The 25,243-nt window shown below is 44.3% G+C and overlaps 1 protein-coding gene across 1 annotated transcript in view; it reads left to right on the top strand.

Annotated features, from left to right (window-relative positions):
* Positions 1–25,243, top strand: part of LOC144817756 (sialoadhesin-like) — a 252,600-nt gene that overhangs the window by 57,709 nt on the left and 169,648 nt on the right. Inside the window, 2 exon segments of the mRNA XM_078674542.1 lie at positions 4,726–4,783; positions 14,021–14,380. Coding sequence (XP_078530668.1) covers positions 4,738–4,783; positions 14,021–14,380 — 406 coding nt within the window. The 5' untranslated portion in view covers positions 4,726–4,737.

Raw genomic sequence — 25,243 nt, 5'->3', positions numbered from 1 at the left:
ACTTTGGGAGCATGTAAGCCAAGAGAACCTTACTCAAGTAGAGAATAATTTTCTTAGACAGTTGTTAAAGCTTCCACGGAGCACTCCGCTAATTCCGCTCATTTAGATTTGGGTCTTATGGCGTTTGCGGATGTATCAAATCTGAAACAGTTATTGTACTGGCGTCGCTTGTGGGTTACCCCCGAGCTTTTATCATACAGGGAGGAACTATCAGAAATAATTAATCTCCGAGGGGCAGTCAAACTGCCGTGGCTTGCTTATCTCAAACATTGGCTAGTTAGTATGGGGCTGGGTGAGCTTTGGGACCACTCAGAGACCGCATGTCCCTCTCTACCCAGGAAATTACTGAAGGCCCTCTATGAGGAGTATAACTTGACACAGCTTTATAGTTGCTCTCGAACTGGCAGACTAACTACAGCCTTTTTAGAAATCAAAGACAGGTGTAGCTTCGAGCCGGCTCTAGACGAAGTTAAACAGGCAGCTGCTAAAAAGCTTTTCCTCCAATTCAGGCATTGGGCCCTTCCTCATCGATGTTTCACACACAAGTGGGGGGGGATATGCATTTTTTTTAAATGCCCGGCATGTGATTGCCCTGAAGAGTCGGTACTTCACGTGTTGTTTAGCTGCCCTGGCTATCATAAGGCAAGAAAACGATGGCTGGTGCAGATTTGTAGGAACCTTGGAACTACATGCTGCTCTGAGGCTTTCAGGATACTGAAGTATGATACTAGTATCCTGATAGTCTACTCAGTTGCAGGTTTCCTATTTTCCATGTGGTGTACCCGCAGGACATACATAAAGGCATCATGAAAGGTGCTAAAGGTTTTTTTTGCTGGATATGTAATAACTTCACTCACTAATACTCGGAAAAATATCTACCGTGGCTATCCCTGCCAGTTTTAAAATCAGGCCTTGTTTTTATTAGAACAAAATAAGCTTGCTTGTTGGCCACCCAGTTATACTATAGAGCATTTGTAATCTACTAGTTTACCACTCTAACCAATTCAAATATTCTCTGTAGAAGCAACCTGTAGTATAGGAAGGCTCTAGTTCGAGGTCTTATCGATGCAGAATGGTAGAATATAGGTCATCCTTTTTAGACATTTTGTTAGGTAAATGTTTTAAGGTAAATTATTTATTTGCACTTTCCTAGTATGGCGCATTATAGCCTGCCATGTGATACCCTTTGTGAGATTTGCTCCCTATATTCTGACTACTGTAAAATTAGTCTGATGTGCAGGCTTTTTCAAATGTTGTATAGAGCTCATTCACCATTATACATGTGTCAATTGCGTTTATAATTGTCCTTTCTATTTTTTTTAAATTAAAATGTAATTGACTTAAGTTGCAATTTTAAATGTATCTGTTTGCACTGTGAATGTACTTTTGAGGTCATGTTGATCGAAATAAAGTTTTTTTTAAATTAAATGAAATTTTTGCACTTTCATTTTAACATTTAAATTAGGTTAGGTATTTTTGTTGGTTACATGTATGATTGCTTATTTTAGCTTTACTTTATTCAAATTATAAATATATCTTTTAATTGTTTAGTTATTGTTATAAATATATATATACTAGCAGCCCGTCCCAACGTTGTCCGGGTATAAATTGCTGCCGGCCAGTAGTATATTGTTTTGTAGGATTTCGTTTTGATAGCATTTCTTATCTGTGACAGTCCTGTGAAACGCTCCGATTCACAGTGCACTGCTGATGCACTTAAGAGTGCGCGTTCAGTAGTATGTGAACTCGAGTTTCCCTACTTTATTTTTCCTTGCAATATTATATAGCGCGAACTCGACAACATGGCCCAATTTACATTACAGAAGAACACATTCATTTGTGGTAGGCATGGGGAGATAAAGCGATTTGCCTGGAATCACAGGATGTTGAGCTGATGCAGAGATTCGAACGTAGCTCCCCAGCTCTAAAGTTCACAATTCTAGCACTTGTGGCGGGAGGTGTGTCTAAAAGTGTATGTCAGTGCTGGCCATCAATGAGAGAGACTTGTGCATTTTTCAAATCGGTGGTGAAAAAAATATGAGTATGTTGCTGGAGATGTGGGCCGCCGTACCACCAATGTACTTACCGGGGGAGGGTCAACACCCATTAGTCCGCAACTTTCTTACCGCATACCATAACTCCGCATACTTTCATTACGAAAGTACCATGACTCCGCAATGCCATTATAACGCATGGCATTACATTTTATATGCTTTACCACGCATACATTTACAACGAAATTCGTTGTAAATGCATGAATGGTAAAAGCATGATTTTTTTAATGTTTGTATAAGGTAAGTATGGGTATAGGGGTATATGTTTTGGGGTACTGAGGTATATGTTTTGGGGTATTTGGGTATTTTAAGGGTTCAGATATAGTTTTGGGTTATGGGGTACAGGGGTAGTTTTAGGGTTTGGGGCTAGGTTAGGGTTTTGGGGTATAGGGGTATTTTTAGGGTTCAGGGGTAGGTTTGGGTTTTGGGGTACAGGGGTATTTTATGGGTTTAGGGCTAGGTTTGGGTTTTGGGGTATATTTAGGGTTCAGGGCTAGGTTTGGGTTTTGGGGTACAGGGGTATTTTAGGGTTCAGGGCTAGGTTTGGGTTTTGGGGTACAGGGTTATTTTTATGGTTCAGGGCTAGGTTTGGGTTTTGGGGTACAGGGGTATTTTTAGGGTTCAGGGTTAGGTTTGGGTTTTGGGGTACAGGGGTATTTTAGGGTTCAGGGGTAGGTTTGGGTTTTGGGGTACAGGGGTATTTTAAGGGTTCAGGGATAGGTTTGGCTGTACAGGGGTATTTTAGGGTTCAGGGGTAGGTTTGGGTTTTGGGGTACAGGGGTATTTTTAGGGTTCAGGGCTAGGTTTGGCTGTACAGGGGTATTTTAGGGTTCAGGGGTAGGTTTGGGTTTTGGGGTACAGGGGTATTTTTAGGGTTCAGGGCTAGGTTTGGGTTTTGGGGTACAGGAGTATTCTTAGGGTTTAGGGATAGGTTTGGGTTTTGGGGTACATGGTATATTTATAGGGTTAAGATGGGTTAGTGTTTAAGGGTGTTGGGGTATTTAAAGGAGTAAGGGTGGGTTATGATTATGGGGTGCAGGGGTATTTAAAGGGAGCAGGGTGGACACCCGGAGCTGGAATGTACAGAACCTGGGAAGAAAAAACAATGAAATATTGGGCACAACGCTCGCTTTTTTTTCCCGTAATCCCGCGCCCCGCACACGCCCATGCGCCCCAGCACACGATATGAGACATGGCATGAAGGGCGGAACGTACCACACGCCCCCAGCGTTTGCCCCCCAGCACACACCCACAGCACAACGCAGACACGCCCACAAGGGACTACTTTGCCTGCACGGTTCTTTTACCTTTTAAATGTATATGGGGAGCGTCTGCATAGCCTATGTCCTTCTGCTGCAACTGCCCTTTCCAACACTGTATTGGGTGTTGTGATTGGTGCTGTGGTTCCTGAGATTACCCGCCTCAAAGGTTTGAGCTCTCTCTTTATTATATTAGTATAGATATAAAGATTTAAATAACTGAATAAAAGTATTTATTTTACAGTAGATTTAGCACTATTTTAAATAAATACTTTAAAGATGATATTGATTAAAAAAATTTATCTTACCTTATTTTGGGCGATATTCTCTTTCACGATATTTTTTTTACATATTTTCATCATTTAGATTATAGGTATAAAACCATAAAGCATTCGAAGCAGTTGTTACCCTGTCTGATGGCTTTAGTGATCGATTTATGTCCTTAATTCCAACAGTGTGAAATGTCTGTATCTTGATGATAATACATAATTGAAAATCAAAGTTTGTTTGAAAACAATTTATAAAAACATATGTTGGTAAACTATATGTGTGTCACGATATTCATGTCAGTCGATATTGTCCTGCACAATATTTTGCCATATAACTATAATTTTAATACGTACTTGTTCTTACCTGTGATGTGTTGACTCCCGAAGTAATTATTTAAAATCTTACCTGCGATGTATTGTAGTGGCTGTGCTGATTGTAGTGGCTGTGCTGAAGTGACTCCCAACCTATAACTCTCAGTATAATAAAAGTGTACCTTGTAGACAACCTGACTGCTTGTTAAAGAATGCTCTGTGCATAGTTCAACCTTGGTTCCAAGATGTCTGCCACAGGCAGCTAGCAGCTGCTGTTCTCCATGCACACTTCTTCTGGAGTATGCCTAATCTAGTTGCCTTGTTTTGCACTATCTGGAGCCTTCTGGGACTCCTGTCAACACTACATTGGGTTAATCCTATCTAGCTCCTCCTAGCTTGTTAGTTCCATAGAATCATTCTCAGAGCTCTAGGATTGCAGCGGAATTATGCAGGATCCTGAGAGTTACAATGAGGATTGTATGTGAAATGTATGTTTTATCTGAGCACATATCATTCAAGCATAACAGACATTATCCTTTAGCCAACTGTTCTTTACAATCATTTAAGAACATGGTTTGCTTTGGTCTCAGGCCCTTAATGTCTGATGGTTGTGGTTCACCCACAATTATGCCTGCAGGCCCAGTCAGTGTGAATTCACCCACTGCATATCATAAATGATGAGAAGCGCTAGCCGCCATCTTTTGTTGACAGCTCAAAATTGTTGCAGCATTGTAAACAATAGTGGTGAATGACACTGGAAAACAAATGAATATATTTCTGATAGTACCTATTGCTGTCTTACCAAATCTTTGTATTTCTTTTGGATCACAGAAAAGAAGAAAAATGTTTATAATACAACTATTTTGGCTGGCGACTATGATATTCCAAGGTATGGTGGCATACTTATGTGTTACTTACTTGTGTTTAACATTTATCACTTTATATTTATTTATTTCCATATGACTCTTCTTACCAAAAGGGCAAATCCAAAGTACCTTATCTTTAAGGAGGTGACTAAAAGCCTCAAAGCAATGCATTAATCTTCTATAGGCAGATTCATATTAATAACGTACAACTCCAAGCAAAGCTGGAATAAGTAAGAGTAGCTCCCGACATGTGTTTCACGCTCATCAGACACGCATAACTTTGTCCGGGGACATCCAGTATCGGTTGAAATGAAACACTTGAAGCTTAGGGTGCTGCATAAATGATGTAACGCTGACTTATTGTTGGGATGATGCACTGTCTCTTTAATACTGTTTCACGAGCGCGCTCATGATGTATGCTATGCTGGTGTATGTGGAACTCCTGGGACGGCAGTTGCTGCCGGGAGAGCTGGTGTCTGGACATGAATAAAGGAAGTCCACTTTAACTCCGTGTGGCCTGTCTTCCTTTCACTGGCGACGAGGTCCAGCACTTCGCTTCTCCCCAGTGTTGCGGTGTACACAGAGCACGTCCGCTCTCTCTTGAAGCGTCGGTAAAAACTTCAAAGAAAAGAAAAGAAAAGCGGCACGGCTTCGACACGGCAACAGAGTAGCCTTAGACTGTGAGTCATTCTAAGAATTTAATTATTCCCTGCTTCCTGCTCCCTATTTGCCCTGACAAGTTATCGCTTACGCGAACCTGCATATTTAAAACGGCAAGCGGACGCGCCTGCTCCCGCTCGAGCTCAATGCGCGATCTGACATTTTCTGTAATTCTGATGCGCGTTAGCACCTGCATGTTCTTTGTGACGCGCGCAAGAATTCTCAGCACATGCCGACTATTCCTAAGTGCATTGTGACGTTTTAAATCACCATCCTGGGCACATTTCAGAATCTGGGCACTATGACATCATAAAGCACAGCTGAAGAACTGTAATAATTTATCAAAGACTTTCTTAACAATTAATCCATTGAAGCAGGTGAATATTTCTAAGGGAAAAAAAAAAAAAGGCAGAGAAACTTTTCTCAATAGGAGTTTTGTGGCAGCAGCTCCCCACGCAAATGGAAAAGGTAGCCTCGCCACCTCCCTTTTTACAGTCTTCAGGGCCTCCACCTATGCCCTGGAAACAATGGAAATCTACATTTGACGCCTATATTGAAGCCATTGATGGCGATGTTTTCACTTCTAAAAAAAAGAAAGCGCTACTAGTATACAATTTGGGGCCTGAAGGAAGGTCCATTCTGGAAACATTACCTCTTGAAGAAGTGAGGATATCAATTTCGAGTGATGATGGTGATGCACAAGTTTTAGATGAATATGCTTCTCTTGACAAAAGATTTAGTCCCAAACGAAATACTGTCTTGGAACGTCATAAATTTTTACAACGTGCGCAGATGCCTGGAGAGTCCATCGATGATTTTGTTGCTGCTTTGAGGATTCTGGCAGTCAATTGCAACTACAGGGAGTTTAGGGATGAAATCATCAGAGATCAACTTATCGAGCGCACTAATGACAAGAAGGTGCGTGAAAATCTTTTATCTTCTGGTGACCCTGATTTGGAGACTGCGTTGACTTTAGCCAAATCTGTTGAACATTCTCAGTTCTGTTTAAAAGAAATGAGTACTCCTGCGTCAACTGTTGTGACTCCAGCTGAACCTTCTGACATCAATGTCATCACCACTAAAGCAGCAGTCAAAACTTCTGAACGCAGGACTTCGAATCCCAATGCCTTTCGTTCTCCAGTGCCTGCCAACAGGTCCAGGAATGATGTACAAGGATTGTCTTGCTATCGCTGTGGTAGTAGATCTCACTTAGGAAACTTTAAATTTTGCTTCGCAATTAACCAATCTTGTTTCAAGTGTGGCAAAAAAGGTCTTCTGGCACGTTTGTGCAAAGCCACGAGTGTGCAGAAAGGATCTCCACACGTGGTGAAAAGCATTGATGAACGCCTGTATGTTGATGATGAAGATGAGCGCTATGAGTTATTATTGGTGTCTTCTTCTCCTATAGATGCAAATGGAGTTGTTGAGATAGCATCTATAGATGGATCTCAAAGAAGAAAATCCCCAATTTGTTCCATTAGTGTGAATGGTGTATGTATCAAATTTTTAGCGGATTCTGGTTCTCCTTTTTCCATAGTAAACGTTAAAGATTTAGACATGTTAGGAAATATTCTTTTGTCCCAGTCCTTCATTAAGATGTTTGCTTATGGTGGCAAAAGAGTGGAAGTATTAGGAAAATTTAGAGGTGAGCTCGAGTTTAAGGGTGACGTTACATCTTCCATTATTTATGTTGTCAAAGACGGCACCAATTTGTTATGTTGGCACGAACAAGGTGAGCTTAATATGATCCTTGATCCTAACCATGAAAATATGGTTTTGTCTAGACGCGAGGCTAAGCAATATTACGCCTCTTTACCTAATATTGAGCCTGTGCATTCCCTGAGTGTTTCCTGTAATGGCGAATGGGTGCATGAATTTCCGGAAGTTTTTTGCGACAAATTGGGTAAACTCAAAGGTTTTCAGCACCAAATTATTTTGAAAGAGGGAGTTAAAGCAGTGGCACACAAGGTTCGCAAAGTACCACTGAGCATGCGAAATGAATTAAAGAACGAGCTGGAGAGATTGCGTCTTTTGGGTGTGATTGAACCGATTGAGGCATCAGAATGGTTGTCTCCCGTAGTTTTAGCGCGTAAGGCTGACAAGTCCCTTAGGATGTGTGTGGATTTGCGTGACTTGAATGCTTGCATTTGGGTTGATCGGCAACCATTACCTAACATAAATGAAATGCTATCCACGTTGGAAGGTGCCAGGTATTTTACCACCCTGGACATTTTTTCAGCATATCACCAAGTGGTGTTGAGCAAGGACTCAAGGCATCTTACGTCTTTTGTGACTCCAGAGGGTGCATTCCGTTATTTGAGAATGCCATTTGGACTGGCGTCGGCTTCCGCAGTTTTTCAACGCCTTATGGGAAATCTTTTCAAAAATACTGCGGGAGTCGTCTTCTTTCAGGATGACATTCTCATTTATGGAAAGTCCGTAGATAAACATAACAACAGGGTAAGAACAGTTTTAGAAATTTTAAGAAAATTTGGTTTAACGTTAAAAAAAGACAAGTGCAAATTTCTCAGGGATAGTGTGGATTATTTGGGTCACCACATCTCAGCTAAGGGAGTAGAACCCAAAATGAAATTGTTAGACGCCATTCAAAATGCACCAGAACCATCGAACAAGGATCAATTGCGTTCCTTTTTAGGACTAGTTGAATATTACGCCAAGTTTGTTCGAAATTTTTCTGACAGGACTGTGTCTTTAAGGAATTTGCTAAAGAAAAATGTCAAGTATGATTGGTCACAAGAATGTGCTAATGATTTTACATCACTGAAAAATGCTATTGTACAAGCACGTCCCCTCAAACTATTCAATATCAATGACCAATGTATTGTGATTACCGATGCCAGTAATGTGGGTCTTGGGGCAGTATTATCTCAGAAAAGGTTGGATGGTAATGTAGAAGTTATTGCTTTTGCCTCCAGAACTCTACGTGGCGCAGAAAGCACATATTCAACCATTGAAAAAGAGGCGTTGGCCTTATGGTGGGGTGTACAACATTTCAGGAATTTCCCTTGGGGAAATCACATTATACTCAAGACCGACCACAAGCCTCTTGTTGATCTCTTCACTACTAAAGGTGGCGGGAGGGCTTCTCCTCGCATTGCTAAATGGCAATACAGACTTAGTGAATTTGATTATCATTTAGAATATGTCCCGGGGATAAGGAACAATGTGGCTGATTGTTTGTCCAGATTGCCTCTCCCTCATGATAATTTGGAGCAAAGTGGTGAGGATTTAGAAATGGTGTGTGCGGTGAGTCCTATATCTGATGCTGGTATTACGCTGTCAGAAACTGATTGGAAGTTGGCTGTATCTGAAGATACGAATTTGTGCTATGTAATGGATTACTTGATCAATGGCTGGCCTGACGACAAGTCCTTGCCTTCAGATTTAGTACCTTTCAGGAGGATTTGTGATGAGCTATCCTTAATTGATGGTGTTTTACGTAGGGGTGGTTTATTAGTGGTTCCGGATGATCTTTGTAAAAAAGTTTTGGATTTGGCTCATGTTGGTCACTTGGGCATTCGTGCAATGAAAAGAAGGGTTCGTGAAGATTTTTGGTGGCCTGGAGTGGACAAGACGATCGAGCACTGTGTTTGTGATTGTAGTGCTTGTGTTCTTAGTGATAAGTCCAAAGTTACTAGTCCTTCTCCTGTGACTCCGATACAAGTTAAGGAATTGCCTTGGCATAAATTGGCGTTTGATGTGGCTGGTCCATTCTATAATCTTGGAGCAACTCCCAAGTATGCACTAGTTTTGATTGATTACATGTCAAAGTGGCCGGAGATTAAATTTGTTGAGTGCATGAACTCTGCTACTATTATTAATTTCTTCAAAGACATTTTTTTGCGGGAAGGTTGGCCAGAAGAATTAGTGTCCGATAATGGCACTCAATTGGTGTCGAGCGAAATGGAAAGTTTTTTTAAGTTCCATGGGATCAAGCACATTCTCACCTCTTTGTATCATCCTTCAAGTAATGGATTAGTGGAACGGTTGAACCGTGTAATCAAGGATCAGTTACAATTAGCCAACATCAATGGTTTGAATTGGAGGAAAGTAATTTCCGACATGTTGTGGGCGTTGAGGGTTACCCCCAATTCTAGCACGGGTGTCTCACCTTTTACCTTACTCAGAGGTAGAGTAGCAGGTTCGGAATTGAACAAGGATTGGATGTCAAGGAAAGACATTGATGTAGTCAAACTAGGCAGGGTAGCGGATGTTAGAGCATGTACTCAAGCTAAGTATGCTCAGAGTAGTTTCAGGTCATCTCCAGTGCAAGCGGGGGACTGGGTAAGGAGCAAGAAACCTGTACTTTTGCGTAAAGGTTTGGCTCGTTTTTCCCCTCCTGTCCTTGTCAAGGAAGTTAAGGACCATGTAATAATTCTGGAGAATGGTAAAATTTGGAACAAATCTCGTGTTTCTATTGTTCCTAAGAGCAAGGTGGAGTTTGTTAAGAGCATATTTGGTTCAAAGCCTAGTGATTTGTCCACCTCTGACTCAAGTTTATTGTCTCCAAGTAACAGTCCTCGAGTTTTGCCTGTTTCTAACTCTAATGCTGAGCCAAATGGCACATTTGCTAAACGATGTTCTACCAGGTGCAAAGTAGTTCCTGGGAAATTTCGAGATTTTGTCACTTACTAGACAATCATTAGTCTTACACCTTAGTTCAGTCATGTAATTGTTTCTACTAAGATTATTAATCAAACATGCATTTTATTTGTTTTAGGGAGGGGGTGGGTTAGTTGTGATTATTCATTTTTATTGTAATCAATTGAGGGAAGGGGGATGTGTTGGGATGATGCACTGTCTCTTTAATACTGTTTCACGAGCGCGCTCGTGATGTATGCTATGCTGGTGTATGTGGAACTCCTGGGACGGCAGTTGCTGCCGGGAGAGCTGGTGTCTGGACATGAATAAAGGAAGTCCACTTTAACTCCGTGTGGCCTGTCTTCCTTTCACTTATTTTGTGTGTTTATGGACCTAGATTGCTATTATTTTGACTCTATTATCGGTGACAGTCTACTAACTAATTTCTATCTAACGTGTTTATTCCTTAAACATGGAAATGAATTGATAAACACCAATTAGCACATTTGACTTATAGGCAAGTCCATGGTACAATGGTGCGAACAATATTCACATGACATAAAAGTCAAACACCCAATGACTTCACAGGTTGGCCTTACATCCCCCACAAATGAAATTCAAAACATGACAAAGATAGTCTTCGGATACTGCAGAGAAAGCTTCAGTGTGCACTTGTCAAGCCCAAGCCATCACAATAGGTTTAAGCCAACCTCTGACAGTAAATACGTCAACTTTAAAGTATACCTTGAAGCCCACGAGGTCTAGTTACAAAATGGTTAGGAGTGAAACACAGGAGATATGCTAACTTGCATATTATAGTAGTAACAAGGATGTTATGCAAATGTACATGTTTCAGTAGTAACAAGTATGTTATGATAATTCACATGTTTCAATAGTAACAAGGACACTAAACTTCCACTTAGGCTGTGGCGGATGTGCGTTTGTAGAGCCTGTCAGGTGTTTAAAAGCCTACTTTGTATCCTAGACTTTGAATAGAATAAATGGTTCATTCTTGCAACATTTGGCTAATAGAGGAAATCTCACAGGCCTCAAAATATCTCATTGCATGGACATAGTGGCAGGAAAGATAAACTGACATCAAGTGCTTTCAGCTCTTTACTTCACCCAAGTGGAAAGTAGAATAACTTGCCTCAGTGTCCCTTTGAACTTGTAGAAATTCTGCAGGTCTGTAACCTTTCAGAGGCAGTTTCCAGTGATCTAGTCCTGATCTCTTCAGTGTTTGTTTGTTTTTTCTTGTGCTGAGAAAGAATCAATTTGCTTTATTCTTCTAAGCACGAAAATGCCATGCTCAAAGTTGCCAAATGTGTTCATTTTTGTGTTTACATTTGTGTTTACTTTGGGTAGAGTTCACTCACTTGTTTTTACTAACAACACATTTTGTGCATTATTGCAGGCCTGACTGACTCGCCATGGCGTGCCACCGAAGAGTTGGCAGAGCTGGGAACATCAGTCTCAAATATGCCTCATGGCTTCATGCCAAGAACTAAACCCGCAGCCAGGATGAGCGTAGGGGGAGATTTACTAAGATTTTGCACTGTGTTTGCGTCACAAAAGTGGCTGAAGGTGTTACTTATTACATAGTGCAACTTGGTTTCATTAAGGCACCAGTAATGATCATCTCTCATCACACCTCAGCTTTGCCACTGACAGGCTAGCAGAACTGAGGAATAGACAGTCTCATGCCAAGAACAATTGTAATTGGCCAGTATGACTGGGTAATTGTGTCACATGAGAGAAATGCTTCAGAAAGGCTTGTAGGTCTGGTTCAGTGTCAGTCATTTGTCATTGAAAGTTGAGTAGAATTGGACATTCAATCAATCAGGATTTCAATCAGTCAGGGTTTATATATTGCGTGGCTAATCACAAAGCGCTTGCAGGTCCAGGAATCTCATTTGAACCGCCAGGTCTTACGGTCTATTCGGAATTCTGGAAGTGAGGTGATGGTGCGGAGGTGCGTGGGGAGGCTGTTCCAGGTCCTGCTGAGATGTGGGAGAAGGAGCGTCCTCCACTTCAGGATCACTTGTGAAAGACTGTCCGAGTTGAGGCATATCAGTCATATATCAGTTTGCATCTGGATGGGTGATTAAGCAGGGCATGGTCTGGCAAATTAATACACCTTTATGTATCTAACAGACTTTACCCCAGCACTATTAGATCACAGCATTTAAAGGATGCAAAAATGAAAATACATCACAGGGGTATCAGTAGAGCACACATTCACATAAAGGGATCTCTTAATGCGATTGACAAAGGACTGGTATTTACTGTTACTCAACTCAAAAGTGCTAATTTTATCAACGTTGGAATGAAGAAAGGCTGAGATTTTAACATCGGACCTTGGTGTCAGATACACATTCCTGCAGCTGATGCATTAGTCCACTGAGCCACCCCCCCACTGACTTAATGTAGTGATGACCTGAGCTAATGCAAATATTTTGATATTTGTTTTATTCCTAAAGGAAACGAGACCAAGTGAAGACATGGTGGGTCCAGTAAGCTATGTTTAGTTATTCAACCTGTAAGTGTAATAGCAATTTGTTGTTTTTCATAACAAGACTTAGATTTGTAGTACACGTCACAAAAATGATTTCTAAAACCATTTGCAGCCTGCTTTTCATTCACTTTGTCCCAAGCACAGAGCTCTGCCAAGAAGTGTGCAGTCCCTCATAATTACTACTCAGCTTGGCAACAAAGAGGCTCTTTGGCTTAATAGTTGCTGTGGTAGGCTCACCAAGACATGAGAATACAATTACAGGAGTTGCCAGGAACTAACGCTGTACACAGCAGATTTGTGCGAAAAGGAAGAGAGAAGCTCACATCGGGAACAGCCAAAGACATCTGCTTTTTCACTATATCTTGTCAAAGTAAAGACACCTTAAATAATGTCCTTTAATGTGGGTTTCTCAAAGACGCCTCACTCCATGGAAAAACAAACGATAGGTGAGCAGTTTGACCATGCTTCTACTTAATTTGGAGATATCTTGATCTGATTTTAATAGACAGACCTAAGGCAGGGCTTAGGAAGGCCACAGACACCCAAGACTGAGATTACCATTTTATAATAGTAATTTCTGGGATAGCTCCAGTCAGAAAGAAGATGTATTTCATGTTGTAACTGCATGAAGGGATGCACCTCTGTAAAGTGGCTATCAATCCACGGTGCTCTTCTGCTCACATGTAACTCTAAGACAACATGTCTGTCTTTCTCTATTGTACGTTTGTTTGTTACAATATGAAAGTCATGATGAGGTGAAACCATACCACATTGCTTTGACACAGGGCCGCTTTAGAGTGTGGTGGATGGAGTTTACTGCATCAAGAAGGAAGAGGACATTAACTCTGGTATTGGAAGGTCCTCATCCCCATGGACATCTCTATACATGGGCAGGAACTGTCATCAAAGTATTTCCTGTCACTGCAGGAAAGATTTGGCTGGTGGGATTGCCAGCTACTACAGCCGCCCGGCAATCTTTTCAAAAGCTTTTAGTTTTCAAAGACAAACAAAACACTAACGCTATTTTGTTTCTTTTCCGGTCCCTCGCCACCAGATTTCACGTGGCAGTGATGGAGCGGTAAAATAAAGGCATTCCACCATCCACACAATATAGAGTAGACAGTGTAAAGCCCTTCCCCGACAGGCCTTACTCCATTGGGCCATAGAATGAAGTATTGCGCCATAGAATGAAGTATTGCCTTAATGAAGCCAACAAGAACTTTGTGGACGGAATAATTCTGGTCAGCCCAACTCTAAATGAGGTGGAAAACCAAGGGTTTGGCTGGCAGGGTACTCTGTTTCTTTTGTGACTGAGTAGCCCAACTGCCAAACTCAAAATCTGGCCCGTAGCAGAACAGGTGGATAATAGCAACATTGAGTAGTACAATAGACATTTCCTGGAATTGGTTGTTCACAGTATTCTAAATTTACGAAAGATCCATCCTACATGATTTGCTAACTGTTCCTTTCCTCTTTGTTACAGGATGTGGGACTTCTTGGAACGTGCTGTGCCCAGTTCAGCTGAAAACTGTGAAGGGGTCCTGCTTGTTCATCCCATGTGAATTCACCTTCCCCAGTGAGGTTATGACGCCAAATGGAATTACTCCCATCTGGTACCAAGACAATAATGGTCAAAAGGTTGTTGTGTACCATTCCACCTCCACCGAAATTGGTGGGAGGTTTCAAGGACGCACTGAGCTTCTTGGTGACCTCACCAAGAAGAACTGCACATTGCTCATCACCAATGTGGCAAAGGAAGATGCAGGAAACTATGCTTTCAGATTTGAGATAGACAACATTAACCGTTGGTTGGATAAAAAGGGTGTCGCAGTGACCGTTACTGGTGAGCATTAATATGTCTCTTCGCTGACTATTTTGCTGATGGTCCATTGATGGCTATTTGGATGATGTTACTCCATTAATAACTATCATATTATGAATGAGTGCTGATTGCATGGCCAATTGTTGCTGCACATGGTTATGGTCTCTCATAACCATAAATATCTCATGTGGCTTTTTGTAATAAACCAGTTTGGTAGACTGTCAACTTCCATAAAATTCTCTTATATTGTATAATATTCACCAAGAATTTTCTTTAGATCAGAAGCAGGAACTGAAATGGATTTTGAGAGGTATATATATATATATATATATATATATATATACACACATCTGAAATCAAATTTCAATTATGTCCCTCTGATCAAACATGATTGAAAGTATACATCATGAATTGAATGATAAAAGTACTTACGTTTGTAGAGCTATCTGATGTCTTGCCCTACACAGTAGTTGTAGATGTGAAGAGAAACTTACATTTCATTATTTACCAATTGGGCGTTCATGTAGTATACAGCTGGCATCTTCTTACAGGTTGTCCAATAGGGATGTGTGGAAATCCTTCAGGTTATCAGACTGGGTGTATTGTGCAAGAGAAGTCTTGCCTGGTAAAGAAGACATCTGACATTTTGATGGGACCTGTGACACTACCTTAAAAGATGCCTCTTCTCACATGACTTGGCTTACATCCTTCTTACATTATTCTGTTGGAAAGGGGTCACTGATAAGACATTAAAAGCAGCTTGCGATTGTCTCAGGTATTACGCCTAATGGTCTACTTGACTCACCTATTTAAAAACAAGAAGTCCAGATTGGTAAAGGAAAGTCTTCCAGACTATTAGGTGGATTGCAGTTTGTCACCTAAATACATGACGTCATGCAATTGACAGCGATAATGATCACCAGCAAAATTAATATAATGGGTTCATCAGAACTGGATCTGACAGAACTGTTATTGTTTTAAGCTGAAAGAAGGAGAATGTTGCACTAGTTTAGTTTACAATATCTCTTACTTTTGCATGGAGTCAGAAGTACCACCTGAAATTGAACAGGTCTGTGAGATAATTGTCAAATGCTGTCAAAAGTGTAGATTGTCAGCCACCTTTCACTCTTGTTTGTATAGAACAATGTGGTCAGGTGACTGTTCAGTCTCTGAAGGGAATCATCTGCACAAGGCTGTTCCAGGAATGTACAATCAAGTTGTAAGATGGTGGGTAGGGCACACCTTGTCAAATTAGATGGGTGATTGCATGTGACAAGTAGGCTTTAATTGTCACCTCACAAAATCCCATGGTGCCGGATCCTGAGATGGCTTGCCAGCAGTATGAGGTGATTATTTATTTTCTTAGGCACTGACATTTATTGTCTACCAACAACATTCACCTCATCGTTCACTCTCATGAGGCATTATCCAGAGCCTCTTTGATTCGCTCATATGGCGCGACTTAGTCCATTCTCATTCTCTTCTGGTTACTATTGTTCTTGCTGGTAGTCGTGACTTGCTTCTTCTCTTAGGGCATCACCCTTCCTTTTGCATGTCATGGTAAAAAGTGCCACTCTAAGGTTGTCAAAAACTGTTTATTAAAGAATAGTTGATTTTCAAATGTCATTAGTTAAAATGACCAAGAATGCATCCAAAATATTATCGGCTTAGATGACCATGTTGCTACCTGACAAAGTGGCCACCTTAACTGAATCACAGTGCACTGGGAAAGCTTATGCCACAATGCTCCAGCTTTCCTGCAGGGCTATTCCCTTCAATAGTATGGGCTATGGCATGACAGAAATAGCCTAAATTTCCATACATCATAATAAATATAAAAAAAATTATAAATGAATAATCCACATAATGGCACCAAAGTTTGGCTTGTTTCTGTGTTTCCTTGAAGTGATGCGTACAATTACTTATTCTTCCATTCAGGGTCTGGCTAACAAACATTTGTGTAACTAAGTGGTATTTGGGTGCACCAAAAAGTAGTTTCTGCTCCTAAATCCACATCCTCAGCCATGAAGTTAAATTTTTGAAACTGGACTCCATAATGCAAGTACAAAGGTATGAAATCAACTAGCCTGGTGCATTTTTTTTTTTGTCCAGGACTAGGCAGCCGGAGGCAGTCATAATTAGGGGGGCAATGGACTCCTCACATGTCTGAATCCCGGTGCGACTGCTCCTGCTGCACTCATGAAAGCTGTGGCCATGCATACAGTAATACTAAGGGCCTGATTACAAATATGACAGATCGCTATTCTCAGGAGCCTTTATCACTCTGTCTGATCATAACTGGCCAGGTTTTCCAGTTCTCAGATTTCCTGGGTGAGGGGGGAAAAAAGCCTGATGAAAACCCACCTGATAAAAAAAAAAAAATCACACGAGACTCAGACTGTATGTGGCCCTGGGTCCAACCTCTCCTACATCACAGGGAGCACAGAATGCCCTGCCATGCAGGTCACAGACTTTCCTTCCCCCTGACACTCACTCCATCTCTAACACTTCCACCCATCCCCATCTCATGTGGAGTCATACATTTGGTACTAGGTGGATGCATGATGCCATCATGCCCATGATCTTGCTCGCAGTCCACACTGTCCGAGCTTGCCCCTTCTGGTAGGGGCGAGTTTCTTTCACCAGCGCTCTCGCCCTCTTCTCGCTGGGGACCACCATGCCCTGTAAGGTGTTGATCTGTGCCCCCAGGAAGATCTTCACTTGTTCCGGCTCCATTGATGATTTCTTCCAATGGATGGAGAACCCCAGGTTTATGAGTGTCGCCGTCACTGTGTGTGCGTCCCGCTTGCATTTTTGGTATGACTTTGCTTTCACTAGCCAGTCGTCCAGGTAAGGGTATACGTGTATTCCTTGCCTTCGTAGGTGCGCTGCGACTGCCGCGAGGCACTTTGTGAAGACCCTTGGTGCTGACTTTAGTCCGAAGGCTAGTGTTATGAACTGGTAGTGGTTTTCTCCGATGGTGAATCTGAGCATATGCTTGTGCTTTCTGTTCATTGGGATGTGCAGGTAGGCGTCTTTGAGGTCTATCGTGACCATGAAATCCCCGATTTGCAACTGTGGGAGCACCTCTGGTAGGGAGGTCATTTTGAACTTTTGCGTTCTTATGAATTTGTTCAGGAACCTTAGGTCCAGAATGGGTCTCATTGTTTCGTCTACTTTTGGTACCAGGAAGTACGTTGAATATACCCCCTTGTTCCTTTCCCTGAAGGGGACCGGTTCTATGGCCTGCTTCTGCAGGAGCTCCTTTGCTTCTTCCTGAAGGCGCTCTAGCTGTTTGTTTGCTAGTGGTCTTCTTTTTGGTTTTCTGCTTGTTGGCATCTCCTCCAACTCTACGCAGTATCCGAATTGGATGATGTTGAGAATCCACTTCTCTGATGGGATTTCTCTCTATTCTTGAAGGTAAAATCGTAATCTTCCTCCCACTGGTGTTATGTGGTCATAGGTGACTAGTTTGTGTAACACCTGATCCCTCGGTACGTTTTGCCCCCTGGTATCTTTCCTGTGGGTGGGCACACGGGGTTTTGCGAAGTCACTTAGAGGCGGGCTGCTAACCCCCTCTTTTATTCTGTCCACATCCATTTCCTCTCCCTCGAAAGGACTGGCCTCTTGGCTGGTATTGCCAGGACTGCTTATGCTGACCCTGCTGAGCTTGTGAGTCTGTCTGGTGCTGGTGCGTTTGTTGGAAAACCTGGTGTGATGTACCCGGCTGGTTTCCACCTCTGCCTCCGGGCCTCCGTGACGGGGCACCCCTTTTGCTACCTCTGAACTGCAATGCTCCCATGGATCTCACAGTTTCGTTATCCTTTTTCAGTTGACTGAGTTTCTCATCAACTGTTGTTCCAAACAGTGTTTCGCCATTGAACGGTGTGTTCAGGATGTTGTGTTGCACCTCGGGTTTGAAACCTGAAACCCTGAGCCAGGCGTGTCTCCTCTCAGTGATGCCCATCATCATGAGCCTGCTGGAGGTGTCTGCCCCATCCAGGGCCATCTTGAGGCAAGAATTTGCCGCGTTCTTCCCCTCCTCCACCAGTCTTTCGGCCTTTTGCTTGGCATCCTGGGGCAGGTCTTTCACCAACTGACCCAGTTCCTCCATGATCTGGTACATGTGCCTGTTGATCAGGGCGTTGGAATTCGCCATGCGCCAGTGGGTTGCGGCATTCCGTTCAATCCTTCTGCCCACCAGGTCCATCCTCTTGCTCTCCTTATCTGGAGGCGGCCCAGAAGTAGTGGGCACGTTAGCCCTCTTTCTTGCTGTGGCTGTGATGATGGAGTCTGCTGAGACCGTGCCCTGAATGTAGGGTGGGTCTTTTGAGGAATGTTTGTATTTTTTCTCCGTTCTGGGAGTGACCGCCTTGCATGTTGCGGGCTGCTTGAATGCTTCCCTTCCCTGGGCCAAGACACTGTCGAGCATGGGCAGGTACTGGCTCTTTGTTTGAGTGGGGAGCAATGTCTCCAGAAGGAAGTCTGCTTTCTGTTTCTCTTAGTCGAGCTTGAGCCTGAATGCTGCTGCGGCAGATTTTATCACCGAGTTGTAGGCTCCGATGTCGTCCGGCGGCGAGGGCCTCGAGGGATATGTGTCGACCGCCTCCTCTGAGCTTAGGGTGTCGACCTCCAGATAATCCACCTCCTGCGAGTCAGAGGGAGCCGACCTGGCATCCGTCCTGTTGTCCTCTTCCTCCTCATAGTCGTAACTATAGTAGTACACTCTTCGTTTTCCTGGTCGTCGATCTCCTCGACGTCCGGCACCTGTTCATAGGCGTCATAGTCTTCCTCCTCGACTACCTCCACCACCTGTGGCTTTGTCTTGTAGGGAATCGTGAAGGCCTTCATCTTGCCGTCGAATTCCTTCTTCCGCTGCAAGATGTTCTCCATTTCGGCCTCGAGGCGCCTTTTCTTTTTCTCCATCTCGGCTGCGTGTTCCGTGTCGGATGGTTCAGCCGCCCTTTTCGACGGTTGACTCGGCGCCGAAGTTGGACGTCGAACCGTGTTTCGGCATTGGTGCTTTAGGGTCCTTCTCCCTCGACGCCGATCGATCCTTTTCGGGTACGATTTTCGACGGCTTTTGCTGTTCAACAGCTCTCGGGGCCGGGGACTCCTTCTCATAGGATCCGCTGGGCCTGGATGTAGCCGTGGGCGCCGAAGATTTTGGTGCCGGCGCTTTCAAGGCCTTGCCCTCGTTCTTTCGAGATTCAGGGTCTCTCGTGCTCTTAGGGGCCATAGAGTCTCCTACCTTATCAGAAGTCTTGGTGTAATCGGTCTCTACGACCGTGTAGCTGTCGTCTTCGGCGGCAGCGTTGTCCTCTCCCTCGGAAGACATCCCCAGATCGTAAAGGGATGGAGTCGGGGATTTTCCCTGCAGGGTGGCGTGCGTCACCCTCTGTCTCTCTCACCCGAAGGGTCTTCGGGGTGAAGGCGGAGCAGGCGTTGCAGTCCTTGCTTTCGTGATCTACCGGTAGGAAAAGGTTGCAAACCGGGTGCTGGTCCTTTTGCACGTACTTGTGGCGGCAGAACTTGAACGGTGTGTTGTCCATCTGAGCGCTCAGAGGCCCCCCTGGTCGTGCGTTCGTCGACGGGCATCGAAGTTCTCGAAGATTTCTCCTTCGATGGCCCTTGGTTGATGAAGGCTCCTGAGATGTTTTCCTTCCAATTTCTGTATTCTTCTTCTTTCTCCAAAAATGTCTGGAGCCCAAACCGGAACGATCCAGACCCAACCGCGGAAAAAAGAATCTGAAGATGGCACCCAAGAGTGGGAGCTTCCGCAGGAAGCATGCCGACGTCACCAGAAATACACCCAAGGAGGTGCGACGCCGACACCCACCTGGGCTACAAAAAAAAAAAAAACAAAGAAAAGACTAAGATTCCGGACCCAACCACAAGACCGCGGAATAATGCACAGCATAGTGAATCCAGAAAGATTCACGCTGCAAAAATGGCAGAATCAATCTGCATGGAAAAGAGACTATGGGGCTGGACATGACCCTAACAGATACAGGTTTACTTGGTTATTCTGTGGGAATTAACGTGTAATTGCACAGTACTTGAGGCCTAAGATGGGTAAAGAAACCGTAGTGAAGAGACCCACATGTATACTTCCAATCCAGAAAAGCAGAAGCAATGACTAGATGTATGTAAATAAAATATTCCAAACATACTAAAATGTAGGGGAATAGCCTTTACAACAAGGTTTTTACCGCTTCATTTTTAGCACGCATATTTTTACAGCGAATATGAATTTACAATGCATGCCAATCCCATGCATTTAAGGTAAGGGGGGAGGGGGTAGGCAGGCGCGACTCACAAATACATTGTTTTTAAATCTAAAAACAATGTGTGGTATTGTAATGCATATTTGTGGTAAAAACATGCATGCTAAAATCTGCTTGGCAAAGGCATGCAAAGTATTTACCTGTTTTGTACCGTCAACCAAAATGTATCGCATGCCCCTGTTAACATAGAAAAGCACGGACGGTGTGAAAGGAAAGCAGTTTGTTAATATGGAACTGCTGTGAACGTAGGTGTGAAATTTTTTATTTTGCATTGTTTTGCTGTGGTAAGTTTCTTAGCAGCAGTGAGAATGTGGCTTTTTTTAGTCAGAGGACTGCCACAAAAATGTATATAATGTGTTATACTGGGTGAACACCAGGAAAGCCCCTCTTTTTCCCCTCAAAAACAAAGGAGATGGGTGTGCATCTTCAGTAAAGTCAAGATAAAATCTACTCTAGCTGTTTGGTTAACAACTAAAACAACAAATTGTTATCCTTTCGTAAAGCGTTTTTTTTAGGTTAGTGTGGGAAGGCTCAAGGGGTAATTTACAGCTTAGTAAGTAGTTTTTGGTAATCGATATAAAGGGGCTGATTACAATGGCAGTTGGACAAGTGTCCTACTGCCATTGTTGCTGGATCAGGACACGCCGACAAGTAGTCAGCGATCCCACCAGACAAATGAAGATCCGACTGAAGTGTAGGTCACAAACATGCCTAGGGGGGAGATGACCTTTCCTACAGCCTTTCTATGGCAGTCAGACCACCATGGAAATGTCATCTTAAAAAGGGACATCGTGGGGGGCACTAGAGGGCGCACTGCGGGATGGCTGGCTAGATCCGTCAGCTCCGCCGGACGGGTGCGTAGCACAGAAAAATTGACCCTCTCCCGCTGCTGCCCGGACACCGAAAAAGATGCAATCGGAACGAAATGCCTGTAAAATACCGATGAAACGACCTCCACAGGAGCATCGGAAATAACAGAAAAGGAGAAACCGACACGAAAGCGCGGCGAGACCTAAGATGTCCGCTCCCGACGCTGGACTCTCGTGAACATCGGGACCCGACCGCAAGCTGTAGAAAGGTACATATTGCCTAAAGTGCATTGAAAACTACCTGCTACCTCATACTGCCACAGCGACATGCTCCTGACACTGCGGGAGAGGACTGATAACAGCGCGGAGGGGCTGCGTTCCACGATGCACAAGATGGCGGCGGCAGTGGAACGCAAGCAGTAGGGGGCCATCGGGTGCTTTCACGAGTCTGCGAGGAAGCGTGGCGGGCATCGGTGCATTGATAACGGTCGGAGCTGCAGTGGCCCACGGATAAGAGACGGCACAGACGGACGCAGAACCCTGGCTAGAGAACATACGGCGCTGGCTGGCTGTGGTGAGTGACGGGCGCTGTGCACACTGTGGCGTCTGACATGGATTGCAGCTTGGCGCCAGAAATCACTCGCAGCCCCCGAGGGCTCCTACACTGAACACGACGGAGGCCACAAAAGTGCGCGCAAAGGTGCGCTGCTTTCATGCACATCACCCACTGATGTCGCCACAAGAGGGGTCGAAGATTGTGCCGCAGATGGTGGCTGGGGATCAGCGGAACGGTGCAAGGGACACCACATACTAGATCGCAGCGCCACACTCAGAGAGGTGCTATGAGCATGCATCACATCATAAGCGGATAGCGGAAAGAAGACGCGAAGGAGCTCTGACACGGCCAATCCTTACAAGAAGCCAGAGTGCTGCGCAACGCTGGGGAGCAAGCTGATGAACGTGGTGGCAGATGCATAACTCGACATCACTGAGGACGACAAACACCCCAACGACGACACCAGCTGGCAGCACAAGACACGTCGACGGTAAGCCCAGGGAGGACGCATCACAGCCCCACACAGAACGCAGGTAACATGGGGAAACCGGATAAGCAACAAACTACCCTACCATTTGCGACACGTAAGCAGACGAAAAACAACGCCACTGCATCGGATGCAGAAGGGGAACAAGACGTGACGGAAGGATCAAGCATGGAGATAGTACTGAGAGCGATCCAACAGAGTCTGCAAGAGATGAATAACAAACTGGATAATGTAGTGCAACGTGTGGACCATATGGCAGCGAAGATAGAAAAACATGATGAGCGGATTGTGGAGGCGGAACAAAGGATCTCCAAAGTGGAAGATTAATCTAGAAGCACGTCGAAAACATGTGGTGGCATGGAAAAAACGTTATAAGTGCTGAAAGTAAGGGTGGAGGACCAGGAAGCGATATCGAGACGTAACAACGTCCGCATATCTGGACTGCCAGAATCCACCAACACGGGCAAAATGGAAAGCTACGTCGAAAAGTTGCTGACGGACATATTTGGAGCAGAAAATCTATCCACGGTGTTCCTCGTTGAGCGTGCGCACCGCTCCTTGGCGCCTACTCCGAAACCAGGTGCCACCCCTCGCATGGTAATAGCCCGCCTACTCAACTATAGGGAAAGGGATGCCGTCCTCAGGCTGGCCAGAGAAAAGGGTGCTATTTCATACCAAGGTAACACTCTAGAATTCTACCCTGATCACACGATGGCGGTACAGATGACACGTAAGGAATTTGCGCCTGTTACAAAGACGCGGCGAGACCTAGGCATGGAATATGCAATGCTCTATCCGGCGAAGCTCAAAATTACGAATGCTGGCAAGCCCGTGATTCTACCGACGGTACAGGCAGCACAGGATTATGTCAAAAAATTAAGCAAGCACCGCAAGGCACAAGATCGAGAAGGTCGCACAAGTGACAATGACTAAGACACTGGAGAGAGAACTGCCGCAAACATGTAGAAGGTTCGGTGAGGACATCAGCACCCTTCAGAATGGACATGGACAGTGCGGATGGCAGCTAACGTTGGGGTGCTGGCGGTCTCATGAACAAATATAACAGTTTGGAACGGCTGCCGCATCAGAACAAAAATGGCCGCCCTCACGGACAATGTTGATGAGTAGCAAATGAGCGCGGGAGTTGCGCCACAGAGCAACAGACGCTGGGTAATGTACAAGCGATATCGTGACTGCGGAATTGTATCACTGCAAAGCATGAGAACCGGCAAACACTGGGCCTAACTTGCGCGCTGGAGCAGGTGAGACAAAGTGCGTTCCAAAAGGGGCGAGAATACAAGAGAATGTACTCCTAAGGTGCGCCTGACCGCAGGGCTGCTGCTGCGAAATGGGACGCTATATAATTGCAGATGTGGGTTGGTGGGACCTGGCTAAACTCAGAAGGTGAAAGAGCGGGGATGAGATAACAGCGATTAAAAGAATTAGTGTACGCACCCGTCCACATCCACCATGTGGATGGAGACGTGTGTACCTGGCGACACCCCCAGGCAAGTGCGCCCCAACTCAAGTTCTAATATTAGTTTTGTTGACAGATGGGGATGGCTTTGGCAAAGTTGGGGTGCTAAAGTGGGAGGAGGGTGGAGGGGGGAATGGGAAATGTTCGTTATAACTCACTGTGTCTGAGAAGCATTGCAACCTCTATGGGAAAAAGAAGCGCTGTTTTACAGAATGAACTCATCGTTAAAATGTGTACACTCGAATGCGGGACAGATAAAGAGGGGGACCTGAAACAAGAGGTGGAGGGCTCTGCCACAATTCATTGCACCTCACGTTTGTTAAGATGACGCATTCCGCCACACTGAAATGCATAACGTGGAATGTCAGAGGTTTGGGCAATCCAAAAAAGATTAGGCAGATGTTTGCATATTTTGATAGGTTACATGTTGATGTGGCTTTCTTAAAAGAAACACACATAGCTGCTACAGACTCCTCCACAATAGGGACTAGATGGGCAGAATCAGTCACCAACTCCAATTACTCTTCATACTCACGAGGGGTTAGCATTTTGATAAAAAAGGGAGTGCATTTTCAGATCTCGGACACACATAAAGATGCTGAAGGAAGGAGTGTAATCGTGGTGGGCACAGTAAGACAGCACACGTTGGCACTGGTAAACACTTATGGCCCGAACGTGGACGAGGGTATGGGACACATTAGCAGATATCCAGGTTGAAAATATACTGTGGGGTGGAGATTTCAATATAGCGCTGAAGGAGGGGCTGGATAGGTCCCCAAACACACTGGAACCACACGTAAAGGCGAGGGAGACACTATGGGAGGCTCTAGAAGACTTGCGGATGGTAGACGTATGGAGGGTTAGACACCCTGGGGAGCTGGTGGCAACGCACATAAATGCAGTACACAAAAGCTGGTCTAGGTTAGACTACTGGCTGATCACACAGGGAATGACGTCTTGGGTGACACGCGTGCAACACCTCCCACGAACACTCTCAGATCACAGCCCAGTAATATTAGAAGTGGAAATGCCGAGATATGCGCCACCACCATTCACGTGGAGATTCAATGCAGTAGCCTTGCGCGACCCAGTATATGCAGACATCATACATAAAGCAATAATAGAATATTTTGACCTGAACGGCCCCACAACGGAAAACTCAAGCCTATTATGGGAAGCTTTCAAAGCGACATTAAGAGGGGTGTGCATCACTACGACGACGGGCATCCTAAGGGACATTAGACAACAATTAAAAACACGTGAAAGCG

Source organism: Lissotriton helveticus, chromosome 2_1 (assembly GCF_964261635.1).
Source record: "Lissotriton helveticus chromosome 2_1, aLisHel1.1, whole genome shotgun sequence".
Lineage (NCBI taxonomy): Eukaryota > Metazoa > Chordata > Amphibia > Caudata > Salamandridae > Lissotriton > Lissotriton helveticus.
Note: the sequence above shows the minus strand (reverse complement) of the source record. Positions and strands in the feature narration are given on the sequence as shown.